This window comes from Oryzias latipes, chromosome 21 (assembly GCF_053564925.1).
Source record: "Oryzias latipes strain Hd-rR chromosome 21, Olatipes_Hd-rR_3.1".
Classification (NCBI taxonomy): Eukaryota; Metazoa; Chordata; class Actinopteri; order Beloniformes; family Adrianichthyidae; genus Oryzias; species Oryzias latipes.
In genome coordinates, this window is record NC_136257.1 from 23,449,084 (window position 1) to 23,465,827 (window position 16,744).

The 16,744-nt window shown below is 40.9% G+C and overlaps 1 protein-coding gene across 9 annotated transcripts in view; it reads left to right on the plus strand.

Moving 5' to 3' along the window:
- Positions 1 to 16,744, plus strand: part of tanc1b (tetratricopeptide repeat, ankyrin repeat and coiled-coil containing 1b) — a 110,754-nt gene that overhangs the window by 88,968 nt on the left and 5,042 nt on the right. For 8 of the 9 annotated variants that reach the window (XM_020713038.3, XM_078939592.1, XM_078939593.1 and 5 more), the window contains 12 exons: positions 1,054 to 1,661; positions 4,173 to 4,281; positions 4,440 to 4,562; positions 8,580 to 8,816; positions 8,994 to 9,179; positions 9,674 to 9,752; positions 13,437 to 13,570; positions 13,694 to 13,817; positions 13,890 to 14,065; positions 14,138 to 14,270; positions 16,185 to 16,214; positions 16,323 to 16,414. In XM_020713038.3, coding sequence (XP_020568697.2) covers positions 1,054 to 1,661; positions 4,173 to 4,281; positions 4,440 to 4,562; positions 8,580 to 8,816; positions 8,994 to 9,179; positions 9,674 to 9,752; positions 13,437 to 13,570; positions 13,694 to 13,817; positions 13,890 to 14,065; positions 14,138 to 14,270; positions 16,185 to 16,214; positions 16,323 to 16,414 — 2,031 coding nt within the window. The remainder of the gene's footprint in view (positions 1 to 1,053; positions 1,662 to 4,172; positions 4,282 to 4,439; positions 4,563 to 8,579; positions 8,817 to 8,993; positions 9,180 to 9,673; positions 9,753 to 13,436; positions 13,571 to 13,693; positions 13,818 to 13,889; positions 14,066 to 14,137; positions 14,271 to 16,184; positions 16,215 to 16,322; positions 16,415 to 16,744) is intronic. The other variant, XM_023950780.2, reaches the window with a different exon arrangement.

The window sequence follows — 16,744 nt, forward strand, 5'->3', positions numbered from 1 at the left end:
GCACCACGTGTTGCCATTTATGTTTGCCCTTTTATCAATCACAATTTGTGTTTGATGGAAAGATATTTTTATCGTTTCAACTGACTGACTAAACATTTTTTGCGAGGAAGGGTATCAACACTGTGGAGAACATTTTTTAATTACAGAGAATTTGTGCGTTAGTCTTTGAAGTTGTGCTGAAGCAGAAAAACAGCCTGTAGGATGGTTCTGCTGCTTCTCCAGACTTTGAAAGCGTGGTTGCGGTCTGCAGCAGTTCTCTTTGATGCCGTTTTCTGTTTATGAGGCCCTGATATTGAAACTGTTTAGAAAAAAATGCTGTTAATAGTCCTTATCTCATACCTCTGATAGGATTTTAGGTCTTGTAATGTCATATAACTGTGAGAATGAAAGTATTTATTCTATGTTTTTCTATATCAGCCATAAAGAAGTCAACACATATAACTAATTGTAGCAGGCATTGCTTGCTAGATTATCCAAATTTACTTCTGTACTCATCTTTTTATAACAATCAACATGAAATGTATACATATGTGAGCTTGTGGATTCTAGCACATACATGTGTCTGTTTGCTGTTCCCTGTCATGATGGAGTGAGTATTATCTCACTAAGGGAATGTTTTTCCAGCCACTGACAGACAGAGGATTGGAGGATTAAGGTGCATTGATTTCCTCAGCCTGCAGGACATGGATTGAAATGTGAGCTCTGGCTAAGACCCCTGCTTGCCTGCTAGCCACTATACAATCCATCCCCTGCCTGGTAATACTTGCTTCCCAAGTACCGTCTTTCTCATAGACTCATTTCTCGCATTAACAGGTGTCTGCTTGGGCCTGATAGCTCACTAAAATGGCCTCCCCACCGCTCACAGAACCTGCTTCGATAATGAATGCAAGCAGATGAAATTTTTTAACGACAGCTCAGACTGTGAAGAATACTTTTGAACTTAATGTCCTCTGGTAGCAGGGGAAGAAAACTTGACTATATCATAACTGCATGTTTTAGGTTGGACAACAGGCAGCATCAGTTCTGTAACTGTTCTTTACTTGTCTTTTTTAGGAGATTACCAGCCTCCTGCCCTTTGCCAAGATCTCCCTGGATGAGTTTTCTGACAACAAAGAGATACCCAATGATCTTAATGCATATATCCAACACCGCATCAATGGCAGCAAGGATATTATGAACAATATTAGCCTTAATGGCAAAGCCGATTCTGCAAGCGTGAGCAGGCTCAGCAGTCACTTGATCTCACTAAGCCAGGGCTCCTACCTGTACCTCAAACTCACTCTGGATCTGTTTGAGAGAGGTCACCTGGTGATCAAAAGTGCCAGCTACAAAGTCGTGCCTGTCTCGTTGACTGAACTGTACCAGTTGCAGTGCAACATGAAGTTCATGACCAACTCAGCCTTCGAGCGTACCCTGCCTATCCTCAACGTGGCTCTGGCTTCTCTGCATCCGCTGACGGATGAGCAGCTGTTTCAGGCCATCAACGCCGGCTCCGTCCGAGGGGAGCTGCACTGGGAGGACTTTCAGCAGCGCCTGGATTTGCTCTCATCTTTCCTCATCAAAAGGCGGGACAAGACGCGCATGTTTTGCCACCCCTCCTTCAGAGAGTGGCTTGTGTGGAGAGCTGATGGAGAGAGTACAGACTTTCTCTGCGACCCCAGGTCAGTCATGTACCTTATAAGCAGATTTATAACACTCAGCAGCTCTTCTTGAAGAATGTGGGCTTATTGTGCATGCATGACAAACTAATAACTCATTGTTATGACATTCTTGGAGTGCATTGCAAGTAGAGCTTGTCAGCTGCAGCACATAATTGAGCCATGGCTTGATAAGCTTGCAGTAGTAAAATTGATGTGTCTAAAGTGGGATCCTTAATGTAAATCATATGTCCTGTAATTTAGTCTGAAAGCTCTGGTGGAAATTCTGCCTATTGGATAAAAACAATGGCCAGGTTTTAGTTCTCAGTGGGGCTCCCAATTAAGTGCTCTGGCTGTCTGAGCTGGAGTTTGGTGCTTTGCATGCAAAGAGGGAGCGTGTATGAAAAGTTTGTAGAAAGCTTCAATCAGTCACTCCGCATGAGTCACTTCTGAGTCAGAGGAAAATCAGTTTGAGATGAGGTAGAATAATCCCAACCATCAACTTGCAGTGCTGCAGCACTGATAATTAAAGCAAGTCATAAAAACATACTATTGATAGAAATTGTCTTTAGTACATTTATTCTGCGCACTTTATTTGGATTGGTAAAGTCTAGAGCCTGCAAGTCTGAAATGTGACTTCCTTTGCTGATGTTGCACCTGCACACAGCGACACCATCTGTTAAAGTCCCACTTGGATCATCCTTTGATCCATCTTAAAAGCGTTTCCAGTGGTCTTTTAATATGATTATGCCTTTTGTTTTATTTAGCATAAATCAAAAAGGCTATGTCGTTTTCTAGGACATAGTTGTGAGCGGGACCGTTGGCATGGGAAAAATCCCGACCCCTCTTCCCCTCCCTGTTCCTGTGAGCTCGAAGCAGGGATCTTGTGCCCCGCCCAGAGTATTTTCTACGTCACAAATAAGCTCTTTTTCAAATAGCATTTTCCGTCTGCTACTGATTCATAATGACTTGAATGAAGAAATAATGCAGTTTTAAGCTTATTTCTTTGTATACGCCCTCCATGATTAGAATAATGCCACAAGAAGACGTTAAAAACACCAGATGCACCATTTTCATCTGAGTGGGTCTTTAAAAAGAGTGGTAGTTTGTCCTTCTACCTCCCCTTAGATCATTCAGAGTGCTGTTTAAGAGCGTGGGAAGTGCTCATCTCTCCAGGGCTTGCCCTTTGTCTTAAACGGAGCTAACTAGATTGGAATTTCAGTGCAGGTGGAGTTACAAATGTTAATAATCTCCACAGTTGAAGGATTATTCTCGCCTTCAAGATGCACAGAAGATCCTCTGTTTGAGGTGGTTAGCCACCAGGTCAGAGTTGCTGCAAGACTTAAGTAGGATCAGCCTTCAGTCACAGAAGAGGTTAAATACAGAAGCTAACGCTTTCTTTTTTGCAAGACGTCCTGAGGGAACTGAAGGTGGAAAACTTTCACACAAAAGAAAATACAGGCTAACCGAATAAATAAATATTTTAGATACATTTTGCGTAGGTACATACTTTTCTTTGTTCACTGACGAAAACCATTGTGTTCCATTTCCTTTCATCAAAACACATAACTCAGTTTTTTGTTTAGAGTAGATCAGTGCTCATAAAAGCACCAGATGTTGGTACGCAAAAAAAAAACCCAAAAACATCATGCATCTTAACATAAAGCTCCAAGTCTGTTGGTTTGTGGACTGTAGCCCATTAAGAAGAAACCAGGTGCTTTTCATCCAATTTGAAGACAGTTTTTTTTGGTTTTGTTGTTGTTCACCAATTGTAGCATCACCAAAGACTAAACTATTTAAAAAAAAAAAAAAAAAACTTGGGAGTTGTTGCAGCACGCCTAGTAATGGTGTGTCATTTTTGAAAGTTTGGTTTGTAAGTCGAACAAAATTGGTGGCAATAATATTTATATTTAGCTCATGGATGCAGCCCGATAAATATTGGGTACATCCACTCAGATAAAGATGTCCTTAGGTTTGCTTTTTGCTTTTCATGGAAGGCACAAAGAGAAGGGATTTTAGTGTGCTGATTGGTGTGTGTCTAACTGCGATTTTCTTTCCTTTTCTGTCATACAATCTACTCACATAGTTGTTTCTAAATGAAACCAAGCCAGAGATTCAAATTCTGGTCATTTACAACCTTCCCTCTGCATTATTAAAACAAACAAAGGCTTTTACTGTTGCACAAGCTGACAAAAGCTGTACGCGCTGTGCCTTTCTGTGCTTCGGCACAAGTTGGGAATATTGCGACAAGATCAAATTGATCTGCATTCATGCATGTCCTTTTAATGAAGCTCCGCATTAATTGGTGCCGTAGTGACTTAATAAAAGAGGACACGACGACCCGAGGCTGTTTGACATTTTTCCCCCTTTCCTTGTGTTGGCCTCTGCTTAGCATTACTTCTGTATTATCACAAACTAGGGAGTACTAAGGGGACTCAAGGTTCTCTTCAACACCAGAGTTATAATTGCTGTCATGAAAAATAAGATAAATGAGCAATGGTTGTTCATCTTGACCACTTTTGTTATCTAACTCAGGACTGGTCATGCTTTTATGGCCTTCATGTTATCCCGGCAAGAGGGGAAGCTGAATCGCCAACAGACGATGGAGCTAGGACACCATATCCTCAAGGCACATATCTTCAAGGTATGACTACAGAGGTGGGATTCGTCTTTGTTGAAAAATGTGTAAGGCCTACTGTTTTTTTTTATCCTTTGAGAAAGGTCCACCGGTGCAGCGGCCCTTGGCTGTTATTTGGAGAGAAATGCAAGAGTGTATGTCTTCACCCTTTTATTTCTTTGCAGGGTCTGAGTAAGAAAACGGGTGTCTCATCCAGTGTGCTTCAGGCGCTGTGGATCAGCTGCAGTACCGATGGCCTCTCGGCAGCCTTGGCATCCCTGAGGAACCTCTACACACCTAACGTGAAGGTAAAGAGTTTTCCAGCCTCAGGATGCAAAGTGGGTGTTCTAGAGGGACCTGCGTTGGTAACTGGTTTCATTGTAGTTTCAGCTAGTTACTGCCTTTTAAATATTGAGGTGTGCTATGAATACTACTTAGTGTGATGGTTTTTAAAAATGCTCTATGCATCTAAATATTCAATTTTAATTCAATTTTATTTATATAGCCCAAATTCACAACAACAGTCGTCTCAGTGGGCTTCGTGCCGGTAATTGTAAGGTAAATATGTCAATTTAAAACCAATTTTTATTTTTGATGACATTTTTTAAATCACTTCTTGTACTTTTACTTCACCATTCACATGCATGCTTGATATCATTTACATCAAGTAACTGGATCTTGTGGGATGAACTCAACTCAACTCAACTCAACTCAACTCAAACTTTATTTATAAAGCGCCTTTCATTTCAGTTAAAAACACAAAGCGCTTCACATAAAAGCAGATAAAACAGTCATAAAAACTGAAGATTGTTAAAAACAGCAAACAAAGGACAATCACACAAAGATGGGACCCTTCCCTCACCCCCCCAACCCACCCACCCCCCACCCCACCTACCCAGTTCCCCCCGTAGAACCCTGAACAGAACCAAAGAACTGCAGCTTAAAGAAGGTCTGACTGAACAGCAAAGCTGAGTCAGTGGGTGGCACCCATGAAAAATGTACCAAGTCTTCTCTGCCAGCATTTAATAGCTTTTTTTTTGTTGTTTCTGTTATCGTTTTTAGCCTTTGATACCGCCTGGTATGAGCATGAACCTATTAGTAGAGTGTCTGCCCTGAGACCCGAGGTTTATGCATTCAAATCCAAGATTGAGTCATACCAAAGACTTTATAGAAGTGGGAGGCATTGGCTCCCTGCTTGACACTCAGCATTAAACAATTGCCTCTGAGTTGTAGGCTCCTGACCCAGGCTGTGTCTGCAGGGTGCTGCTCCCCCAGGGTATGGGTCAAACGAAGGAGAACACATTACATAACATAAAGGAAACACCCCCTTTGACTGATCTAAGTATTTTAGGGTGACTTGACAGATTCGTACTTGAGATTTGCAGAGTGACATGCTAACAACTTTGGCGTGATGCTTCACACGGCTCTCCCTGGTTTCACTGAAGTAAACTTAGAATTAGAGAAAGAAAGTTATGTTCAGTGATGACTTTGGATAAAAGAGTCAAAGTGTAGAAGACACAGAGAACCCCTTAGCACAGTGGCCCTGAAGTGCAAATCCCACTAACAAATCGCTCAAGGCAAAAACATAACAAAGATCACAACGACAATTTAAAAAGCAAAAAAACAACATTAAATTTTAGAAATCAAAAAAGAATTTCCCCCAAAAAAACAAAATAAATAGGAATGTCGTAAATGGTAAATAGCGTACACTTCTGTAGCAGTCTCATTCACACACACATTCACACACTGGTGGCCACTCTGTGCCGAACACTGGCGCCAACCTCCCACCTCCCGCCAACCTCCCACCAGAGGCAAGGCAGGTTCAGTGTCTTGCCCAAGGACACTTCGACACATGGGCGGGCAAGGCGGGAATCAAACCTGCAATATTCAGATCAGAGGTCGACCGCCCTAGCACTGCACCACGGCCACCCCAACATATCCTAAAACTAAAGTAATTTCCAGAAATGAACATGAAAAACGAAATACGATTGGATGAAGACGTTTGAGTTTTTTCAAAAGCGTCATCCATGTCCACATACACATTAAAGTTCTATGATTTGTGTGGGTCATATCCAGTATCACTTCATGCCAAATAACCTTTATTAAATGATGTGCACACCACAGCATAAGAGTGCACCTTTCCTCTTCCTCACAGACGGACAAACCTCATCATCCAATAAGTGATGGCCCATAGTGCCTACCTCTATGGTTTCTTCTTTTTTTCACTTTTTTAACATTTTACTTTGATTTCTGGAAATTACTTTTGTTTCCAAAAGTTTTTTTTCTTCTTTTTTATGGAAATCGGGCCACCATACTTTACTGATGCTACACTGCTGAGCTGTCTTTTGCTGGAAAAACTAGGCTCGTCGTCATTGGAGGCAGTTTTAATGCAGAGAGATGTCAAAGGGAGAATCAGTGGTAGTTTAATATCTTTACAGTCTGGGGCTCCCCCAAGGCAACAATGCCAACTTCCATAGCACCCATGGTTTGGGGATGGAAAAGAATGAACGGCCTGCCAGCGTTGTGGCCGCAGCCTTATTGCACACTGGTGAGGTCAGCTTGGCTGTGAGTGACCAACTACAGTAGCAGCATAAGGCGTTTGAAGAATGGGACGCCGTCCCAAAGCAAAGTCTGACCAGGCTGGAGAATAAGAAAGAGGAAGATGGGGAGTGGTTTTTGTGGCTGTGTCTGGTTCTTCCACACACCACTGAAGATACTCTTTGTTAAATGATCTGCTAACAGGTCTTGTTTTTTCAAAAATCAACTATCAAACCCACCAAACACCAAGAGTCATTGCAGAATAAGCTGTTTGGCATTGGCAGAGAAGATTTAGCGAATATCTTTATTGGGGCATCCCACAAACTCATCCCACAAATGTGGTATCATTTACAAGCTAAATAATCCAATGGTGTTGGAAGTGTTGTCAAAGCAAAGAAGTCTAGAAAACATAAACCTTCTTACTTTCTTACTTCTTACTTACCTTAATGCTTGCGATGTTTACTGCGATATTCAGAGACACGTCTAATGCTAATAATTTGTTGCTTCTGGAGATAATTACAGAGAAGTTCAGCAATTACCAATCATTCTGCTCTATCCATCATTATGCTAATGTTTGTGGTAGAGCTCATTAAGCTGCTAAGATGGGACATGTGCTTCTACATTACCCTCGTCTGTTGACGTGTTTTCTAGGAAGATAATCGCTGGCCTTTCCTGGAAAGGTTATTATGTCAAAATTATGTATTCTAGCTCATAATATTAAATAATCTAATATAATTTAGTTTTTTCATATTATGGTGTTTTTAATGTTGAAATCCTTCACTTCTTGTCGGTTTTATGAGTTGTTGAGTATCCTAAATAACTAGGAGGTTTTAGCTGACTTTGTTCTGTCCAATAAGAAACTACTTGTTAATTTATTGAAAGGAGGCCAGAAACACACCATTTATTTGTTTTTTGTGTGAGACAATAAAGTTTTGACTGCATATGGGAAAGCTGAGACATCGCTGATGGGAATCCTTTGCTATGGCTCATGTGGGGGGAAGAGGTATTATGATAAGGGGTAGCTTCAGTTCTTTAGATCTGAGCTTTGCAGGGGTAGTAGGTGAGGTCTGACTCTCATTAGATTTTTGTTCTGTGGTCACAGACCCTTTCCAAAATATTAGAATATCATGGAATAGTCTATTCATCTCCATAAATCCATTCAAAAAAACAAAACTTTTAAGTTTTTGAAGTATTGAAAATGGGCATATCATTTGGAAAATACTTTATTTTGATGGATTTGATATGATTGCAATCTCAGCTTTTTTGTAAAAACTGAAGTAATAGTGATTTCTCCACAGCATTCTAATTTTCTGAAATTCACATTTTGTTTATATAGCTAAATCAATGTTTCATGTTTATACATGTTTTTCTGTAAATCATTATTTGGAATTGCGGAAAATAATTACTATAGATATTTGAGCAATCAATTTATAGTGCTAAAATAAGTACTGCTAATTATTATTATCATTACTATTACTATACTAGTCTGTGGTTTTGTTTTTTTATTTTGGAAATTTGCAGTAAACAAGTCCACAAAATGCACAAAAAGGCTGGTGACCCCTGAACTCTGCCATTATTCATACATGTGCTGGGTTAAAAAAAAAACAACCAAACTAGACTTTAAAAAAGTCTCCAGATAAAGTTAAGTTTACAGTAGATAAGAAATTCATTATTAACTGAATTAAGTTTAGTGGTATGGCATACGCTCACAACTAAGGTGAATTAAGGGCATTACCCATTAATGCAAGGATTTACTAAAAGGAGGTTGTTTTTACTTGTTAAACTAGGTGAGCCGTCTCCTGATGCTGGGAGGAGCTAACGTGAATTACCGCACGGAAGTCCTGAACAACGCGCCAATCCTTTGCATCCAGTGCCACCTGGGCCACCTGGAGATGGCCTCCTTGCTTTTGGAGTTTGGTGCCAGTCTAGACGTTGTGTCTGAAAGTGGCATGAGTCCCCTCTGCTTCTCAGCTGCTGCAGGACACACTGGACTCGTCATGCTGCTGTGTAAGAGGGGAGCCAAGGTCAGGACTTTTTTTCAGAGATTCTCTGTGTCTATAGTACTTTTTACATGAAGGTAATTGCATGCAGGGTGTGCTGCAACTTGAATAAATGTCAGACCTAGCAGCCCTCGTGTCCGTGATGTGAAGCAAATTTTCTGTTTCTGTGCTGTAATTTCAAGAGTCCTGTATTTTTGCCAGGTGGATCACGTAGATAAGAGCGGCCAGTGTGCCCTGGTTCATGCTGCTTTACGAGGACACACCGAGATAATCCAGTACCTGCTGGAGCTGGAATGGATCGCTGAGGGACTGCAGCAGGACTGCTCTCTGAAGAACAAAGCTCTGCAGCAGGCTTTGATTGCAGCCTCAAGCATGGGACACACACAGGTCAGACTAACGCACACGAATATGAATTCACTCAACAAAATCAAAATCCAACACAATCATTACTCCAAAGATGAAGAAGCCCAGCCGTAACGAGCGCTAGTCTGAAAGGTTTTAGAGCCTGTTGCATCTGGGAGAAGGATTTGGGGATCCGTGTCAAAGCTTTAGCTACGGTGTGGACTTAGGTTTTATTTCAGCCCCATCATTAGCTGGAGCGGGGTACCATGCTTGGCTTAGAACAACAGAACTGGGCCAAGCCAAGCTGTCAGCTCCATGTAGAACAATACCCAGCTCAACTATTAATTAGACTGGACCAAAGCGCATAACCTCATGTAGGGGTTCAGGCACCAGTAAGCCCTGCTCGGATTCAATCGTGATTTTTTATTTTCTTTTATCATATGCTAAAAAAAAATAATCAGTTTGGATTATCTTGAAGGGTTTAAATGATATTTTATTCTCAGGTATTATGTCATTAATCAACATTTGTTTTTTGACAGGTTGTGAGGAGCTTGCTGGTGTTGAAAAATGAGCACGCTGTGCAAATTGATAGTCATGACACTCTGTGGGGAGAGACAGGTATGTTATCATCAATCTTTTTGCATGACATGGCTCTTTCTTTTGCATTATCACCCGCTGTTTTCGTATTCTGGACCTGGCTGCTGTAATTGAATGCTGCGGCAGAAGGTCTCGTTTTGGGCTTTGTGCAATAAAACCATCTCTTTGATGCAAAGGCTGTCCACACTTTAACGCTTGTTCTCCAGTCTCCTGTGCTCTACTCTATGGTGTGTGCACAGACTCCTACTTCTGCTTCCTTTGAGATGTCACTTTTAACACAGATAATAATAATCTGTGAATTGGTTGGGTTTATGCAGTAAGACCTGACCTTGTTTTGCGTATCACAGTACCTGATGTTAACTCTGTTAGTTTAAAGAAAAATCCTGAGTTCCCACCACAAATATATTCAAGACTGGCATATTTTAAACCTTTAGCTTGGTGTCCTTACTATTCCTCACCAAAGGTGTCCCTCAGGGATCACATCTGTGACGATTTGTTTTGACTTTATTAACAGTGTCAAATGCCAGTTTTCGTTTTAACTAAGTAATATTTATAACCGAAATAAGACTGACTTTATGTCAGTAGCAACCAACCTTTAATAACTATATCAGTTTGTGGTATTCCATGTTTTGCCTAAATGACAAAAACGTGTGGAATTTTTCAAATGAAAAGTACTAGTAAATAATCTGTGAGCTGTTTTGATATTTCCAAAATTGAATTGGTGTCATAGCATAGAAGTTGACAAGTCTTACTATATTTTGAACCTCAAAAGTTGGGGGTGGTGGGCGGACTAAATTTAAAACTTTTTGTTATTTTTTTACAATCAGATGATGCCTCATAATGCTCGTCTTTTAAAGCACATAAGAGTTTCATTACAAATCTTTTAAACTTAACATTTTTGGACTCGGGACTGTTTTAACCATGGAAAGTCAGCTTTTTGTATTCAGTAACAACTTTTTCTCCCTCGGACTGGTGTTTGCAGCCAGATTGAAGATTTTGCCAGTCAGAGGACAAGTCCAGATAGAGGAACACATTTGCATTCTGAATGTAGCATCTCCCACTATTCAAACAGCCCCTTATGGTATAGTTTCAAGTTTACTTGCTTGTTTTGTTTATTTTCGAAATAGAAAATATTGATCCGTGTCCCTGAGTATAACAAGATTTCTGCAATATCTTTGCAACCCTTGATTATGTGCAGACTGGTGCAGATGACAATGTATGTATTACTCAAGCCTCGCGCTGCAGAAATTATTGATTTCATGATTTTGATTTGCTGCATCAAGACAAATATACATGACTTGGGATGTTAATAAAATCCACATATTTGGGTGCATGTTGCAAATTTAAAATTCACATATGTCCTTAATCCAGTTTGTCCAAAGATTAAACACTCACTTTAATAAATGTAATTATATATCCAGAAATCTAGATGTCCAGATTTTATTTCTCAACTCTATTTCAAAAAGAAATCCCTAAATCACGAAAAAAAGAGTTTGACACAACCACGGTTTTTACCCCTGTATCACACTGAAAAGATGCAGCCAGAATGCTCATGGTGACTAATTTACAGTTTAAAGAAAATGAGCGCTCAGAGAGGTATTCATTATCGGTTTCACCTCCTCAGCTGCAGAGTTGATCAAGCAGCCCTGCAGCTGTGACAGATCCAAATCACACCCGGTTTTGTTTGAATGTTCCCATCAAAATCATGTATTCTTATTTAGGAAGGGAGATTTTCCCATCCCATTACAAATTCTTTGCTAGAACATGTATTTGTACCAACAGGCCTGCTGAGTTCTGTGTTTAAATAGAGACAGATTAGAGTGTACCTCTGTGCAATCTCCATTTTTTGTTAAGTCCCTCTTAGGGTGCAAAGCATGTCTGGGCTCTGCAAAGAAATATTATTGAACTGCACAGACTCATCATTCTTGCTGCAGAGCAGAGACCAACTACAGTTCTTTATTATATTCACACGCCATTCCCTCATTTCCTATTGTATCTGGTTTTAATTATAATTTGGGGATTTAAGCAGAAGATGTTTGGGATATTTTTATGTTAAATGAGGTTTTAAGCAGGTTCCGAATTTGATTATTTTAGGGGGTATAATATAATTTTTTTTCTTAAACGGATTTGTATGCTGTGCTGAGACTGTTCGACTTTCTGAGACACAGCAGTTTTTCTCTTGCCAGTTCTTAGTTTCTTTTAATACAAACATGTTAAAGACCCGCCCACTCCAATCATCTTTGGATCCATTTTTAAAACTTTCCCAGTCGTCTTTTAAGTAGGATTATGCTGTTTTTAGCCCAAATAAAAAGATAGTTGTGATCCACCCAGTGTATTTTCTACGTCACCTATAAGCTCTTTTTCAAGCAGCATTGATGATTTGAATAAATAAATGGTCAAAATGCAATTTTAGCTTCATTTTCTTTATACATCTCCTCCAACATCAGACAAATGCCACAAGGACACGTTAAAGACACCAAAAACACAATTTCCATTGGAGTTGGTCTTTAAAAATGCACACAAACACATCTTTACCTATTTAACCTCCACTGTATTTGTAGTAAAAGTTAAATCTAGTTTTTTCTTTTAACTTTCACTTTTTTGTCTTAATATTTTGCTTGTGCATTACCTTCTAGATGAAAATAAATAAGAAAAATTATGTTCTGTCTAATCCTTCAAAGTAATTTTCCCTAAATCCTTTTAAAACCCTCAAAAAGTCAATGTTCTGTGTTTATTCTATTAGAACATTTGTAACGTTCAGTTAAAATCAATATTTTCATAAATCAGTATATATTTAGTCAGAATAAAAACTGCATTAGATAATGGATCTCTTCTGTATTGCATGACAGGACATGGCTGCAGAGGTCATGACCTTTTAAAAACAAACCTTAGGCGAGTTGTTGGGTGACTCTTCTGTGACAATGGTCAAACAGCTGCCATTCCTCAGTCCAGCTGTTCTCCTGCACGCTGGTTCGAAGCTGGCAGCGCTCCCAGTGCGCTTCTTGTTGCTCCCTGGAGCACAGCCTAAGTTTAGCTTCTTGGAGTCATTGTTCTGCTGGAGGGCCGAGTGAGGAAATCCACATTTTTAAGCAGATGGAAGGTGGGGCTGTTTTCGGCTCCGATGACCGTTGGCCCAAACGGGTGATGTCAGTTAGATACAGAGGATCGGCAGCCCCTCAAGTTCTCTGGGATGACTGTGAAAGCAGGGCTTCTCTGATTCTCACGGTGGATCTCGCTGCTCGTGGAACCAGAGCTCCTTTAGGACGCCTGCATCTGCTGTAAGCACCCGGTGTCTCAATAGACTCTTGATTTTGGTGTCAAAATGAATCAAACTGCACTGTGTGTTTGGCAAAGTTTGTTTGCCTTTGCTGGCTGATGATTTTCTGCTCATCCCTGAAATGATCTGTGTGTGTGTGAGGCCTGGAACATGAGGCAGGAATTTAAAGACTTTGACAAGCAGAAACCTAATTACCCGTTTGTGACTCAATTAAACTCTGGGTTTAGCTTGCATTTCTTCGCTTGTTTAGAGTTTGCGGACTAATGAAACTGTCATTATTACAAAGCTGCAAATTTTAGTGTCCTCTCAAGCTCTTGCTGCCTGATCAACATGTCAATGTATCATCAGGAGTATTTCACTTGCCGAAATGAGTGAAGCAGCAATACCTGGATTCACAATGAGAAGTTTGTGCTACTTCCTGTTTGCAGCTCTGACGGCTGCAGCCGGCAGAGGAAAGATGGAGGTCTGCAGCTTCCTCCTGGATCAGGGTGCGATAGTGCAGCAGGTGAATCGACGGGGGGTTTCTTCCCTGTTCTGTGCCGTCAGACAGGGACACTGGCAGGTGAGAGTTCTTTTTGTTAAGTCTCCTGTATCCACGGCAACCACGGCAAAGAAAAGACCAGAGGGAGCCGGCATTGAAACGCTGTGGTTTTTCACCAGAATGCTATGTTGGTTTGTTCCTCAGATCGCCGAGCTCCTGTTGGAGCACGGGGCTGAAATCAACATCAGTGACAAACAGGGCAGGACCCTCCTCATGGTGGCGGCCTGCGAGGGTCACCGAAGCACCGTTGATTTTCTGCTGTCTAAAGGTGAAGCGTTCAAACCCCTCCTCAGTGAGCGCGTGTGAGCGCCAGCGTCCTGACGATTTCTTCCTCTTGAAGGTGCTTCGTTGACCCAGATGGACAAGGAGGGTCTGATGCCTCTCAGCTGGGCGTGTTTGAAAGGACATAAGGATGTTGTGCAGTTCCTGGTGGAGAAAGGTGCGATCATCGACCACACGGATAAAAACGGACGAACTCCGCTGGATTTGGCTGCCTTTTATGGAGACGCAGAGATTGTGAGTAAACCTTTCATCCATCCGAGACGGTGAGAGCGATTTAGCTAAGCGCTCACTGTGTTTGTCATGTAGGTCCAGTATCTGGTGGAACAAGGAGCAGTGATAGAGCATGTGGATCACAGTGGGATGAGGCCTCTGGACCGGGCCATTGGTTGCAGGAATACATCGGTGGTGGTGACTCTGTTGAAGAAAGGGGCCAAGCTAGGTAAAAGTTCATCTTATGTGGCTGCACCTTACCCCTCTCACAGAAAATCAGTCAACTAGGGAAAATGCATTTTCCATCCTATCCAGCCATGCATGTTCAAGTGGCCACTCCCAATAAAAAGTCTTTGTAAATTTGTGTATGCGGGTTTTAGACCTTCACATTCAAAAACATTCTACCGCCATTATCGGGCTCTACGTCCATTAAACACGTGCTGCCTCTCAAGGTTAAACTTTGACCAGTGAGGGACTGGGATGGCGTTCCTTTTAATTCAGGGAAGTGCCAACCATTTGAAAACTGATCATGGAGGAGAAATCAATACTTGCTCTGTGGCTAAGTCTTTCATTCATTGGAATAGAGCTGCAAAAGAAAAAGCCTGGAGCAAGATTTGCAAACTTTGCACCGCTTTGACATCAGTAAACAGTTGCAAAAGAAGAAGCCCCTCCCTGCTTGTCCAGTGTGAACACTATGGTCCAAACATGTCACATGCCTGGTGTGATCGTAGCTTCAGGTTTGTTGATAACCAAACTTTCATATTACTCGTTATTGTTGTTCAAAAGTAACCATCAACTTTACAATCTTGCTGTCTCAGAGTTATAATGTGTAACATGAGTCCTCCTTTTTAATTATAATGTATGCAGAAATAGACCATGAACTAAGAAGTGGCAAATAGACTGCAGAGTCTTTTACACTGCCAGTAAAAAGTTGTTTTGGGGACTCATCAAGAATATTGTTTATGTTGGAAAGTTGAAAGCAGAGAAGGCAAAACTAAAAGACCAACCCAGTCAGTTTAGTCCATAAAAATTAAATTTAGGATAAAATAACAGAACAAATATTGAACGGGAGGGAGGCCTGTGTGCTTTAGGAAAAAAACATTTAAAAAACCTGCCAAATAAAAGCTGCTTAAAAATACTACAACTAGCTTACATTTGCTTAGTTAAAAAAGACACGACTGACAGAAAACAGGACCTATTGGTAATACAAAAACAAAAGGGTTTTGGTCTGTGAGGATTTTTAGCAAAATTACTCCCATATTGATCAAACTGCTTCTTAAATTTAGACATAGTTAGATTGGGGCTGTGAGGGGCTGTCAGCAGCAGGAGAGCAAATAACCATGGATAATAGGAAGTGAGGGCAGCCTTGCTCCGAGCCAAGAGGTGAATATCTAATGAACTCTTGCTGCTCTGCAGAAACTATGTCCTAGAAAACCAGATATCTTTTTTGATTTGGGCTAAAAACGGCATAAAGACCACTTTGAAAATGGATCAAAACAGGATCAGACTAGGACTTTAAGTCTTGAATGCCAGCTTGTTTTCTAGTTTTGCATATAAAATGACAATTTTTTGTAGATTTGCAAACAAAGTAAGAAAAAAAAGTTAAAAACATATTACCTATGCTACTGTTTTAAATGTTTATTTGTGTAAATATCTAAAATCAAGAAAATCCTGGCTAGATTAATGAAATGTGCTGTTCTGTGGGAGTTCAGTTACGTCTTCATCAGCACAGAAACTGCTTTGTCTGTCTGGCTTGTTTATCCCAGCTTGGTCCTAAGAATAATTCCAGACGAACGATATGGAATGTTGTGGAAAAGCGTTCCAGCTCTGCTTCTGTCTGACCCGCAGACCGGCTGGTCCATTCCTCCCTCATGTGCTGCTTGACTAATTTTAAGCATTTAGCAACACTTCCAGCTGATATTCAACCATTTTCCTGTGTCTGCAGCCTCTCTGCTGTTTCAGCTAAAAACTCTTCATTCCTGCAAAGTTTCCTGCATGTAAATAAACTTGAACATCACTTTTTTTTTATTTTTTTTTTATTGCCGCAGTGCAGCTGGTGTAAAATCTCCTGCTCTTGCATGACGTCTCCTCTCTTCACTCTTTCTCTCCTAACTTTGTTCCTAACTGCCCTCAATAAACTAAGGCTACAGAACGTCTCCTTACGATCGATCAGGTACAATCCTTAGGTAACTTTCATTTGTACCAAACATAAGAGAAATGCACTGTTTCTCTCCTGTTTGCGTGGCAAATGGAAAGATAACATTCTCGCCTCCTCCCCCAGGAAACGCTTCCTGGGCCATGGCCACTTCCAAGCCAGACATCCTCATCATCCTCCTCCAGAAGCTCATGGAGGAGGGAAACATGCTTTACAAGGTAGGAACCTTTCCGGCTCTATTAATGTTCCTCATTTCATTTGTGCTGCTTTCCTCCAAAGGGACAGAAATGTCAGTATTTGAACACAGTATGATGGCCGTTCGTCCTGCTCTGTTAAATATAGAAGCTGCTCCCAAGCAGAGGTGCTGTGATCGATGTCTGACATTTAACAGATTGAGTTTTGCAGCAGAAAGGACAAAACTGTCAGATGTAGCATGTTAGTGTGCAGGTTTTTTGGTGTTTTTTGGGTGTTGAGCGTGTGATTTATGAGAGACCAGAAGACTTTCTGATGAACACTCACGTGCTCTTCTTTTCTTTCTGCTTCTGTCT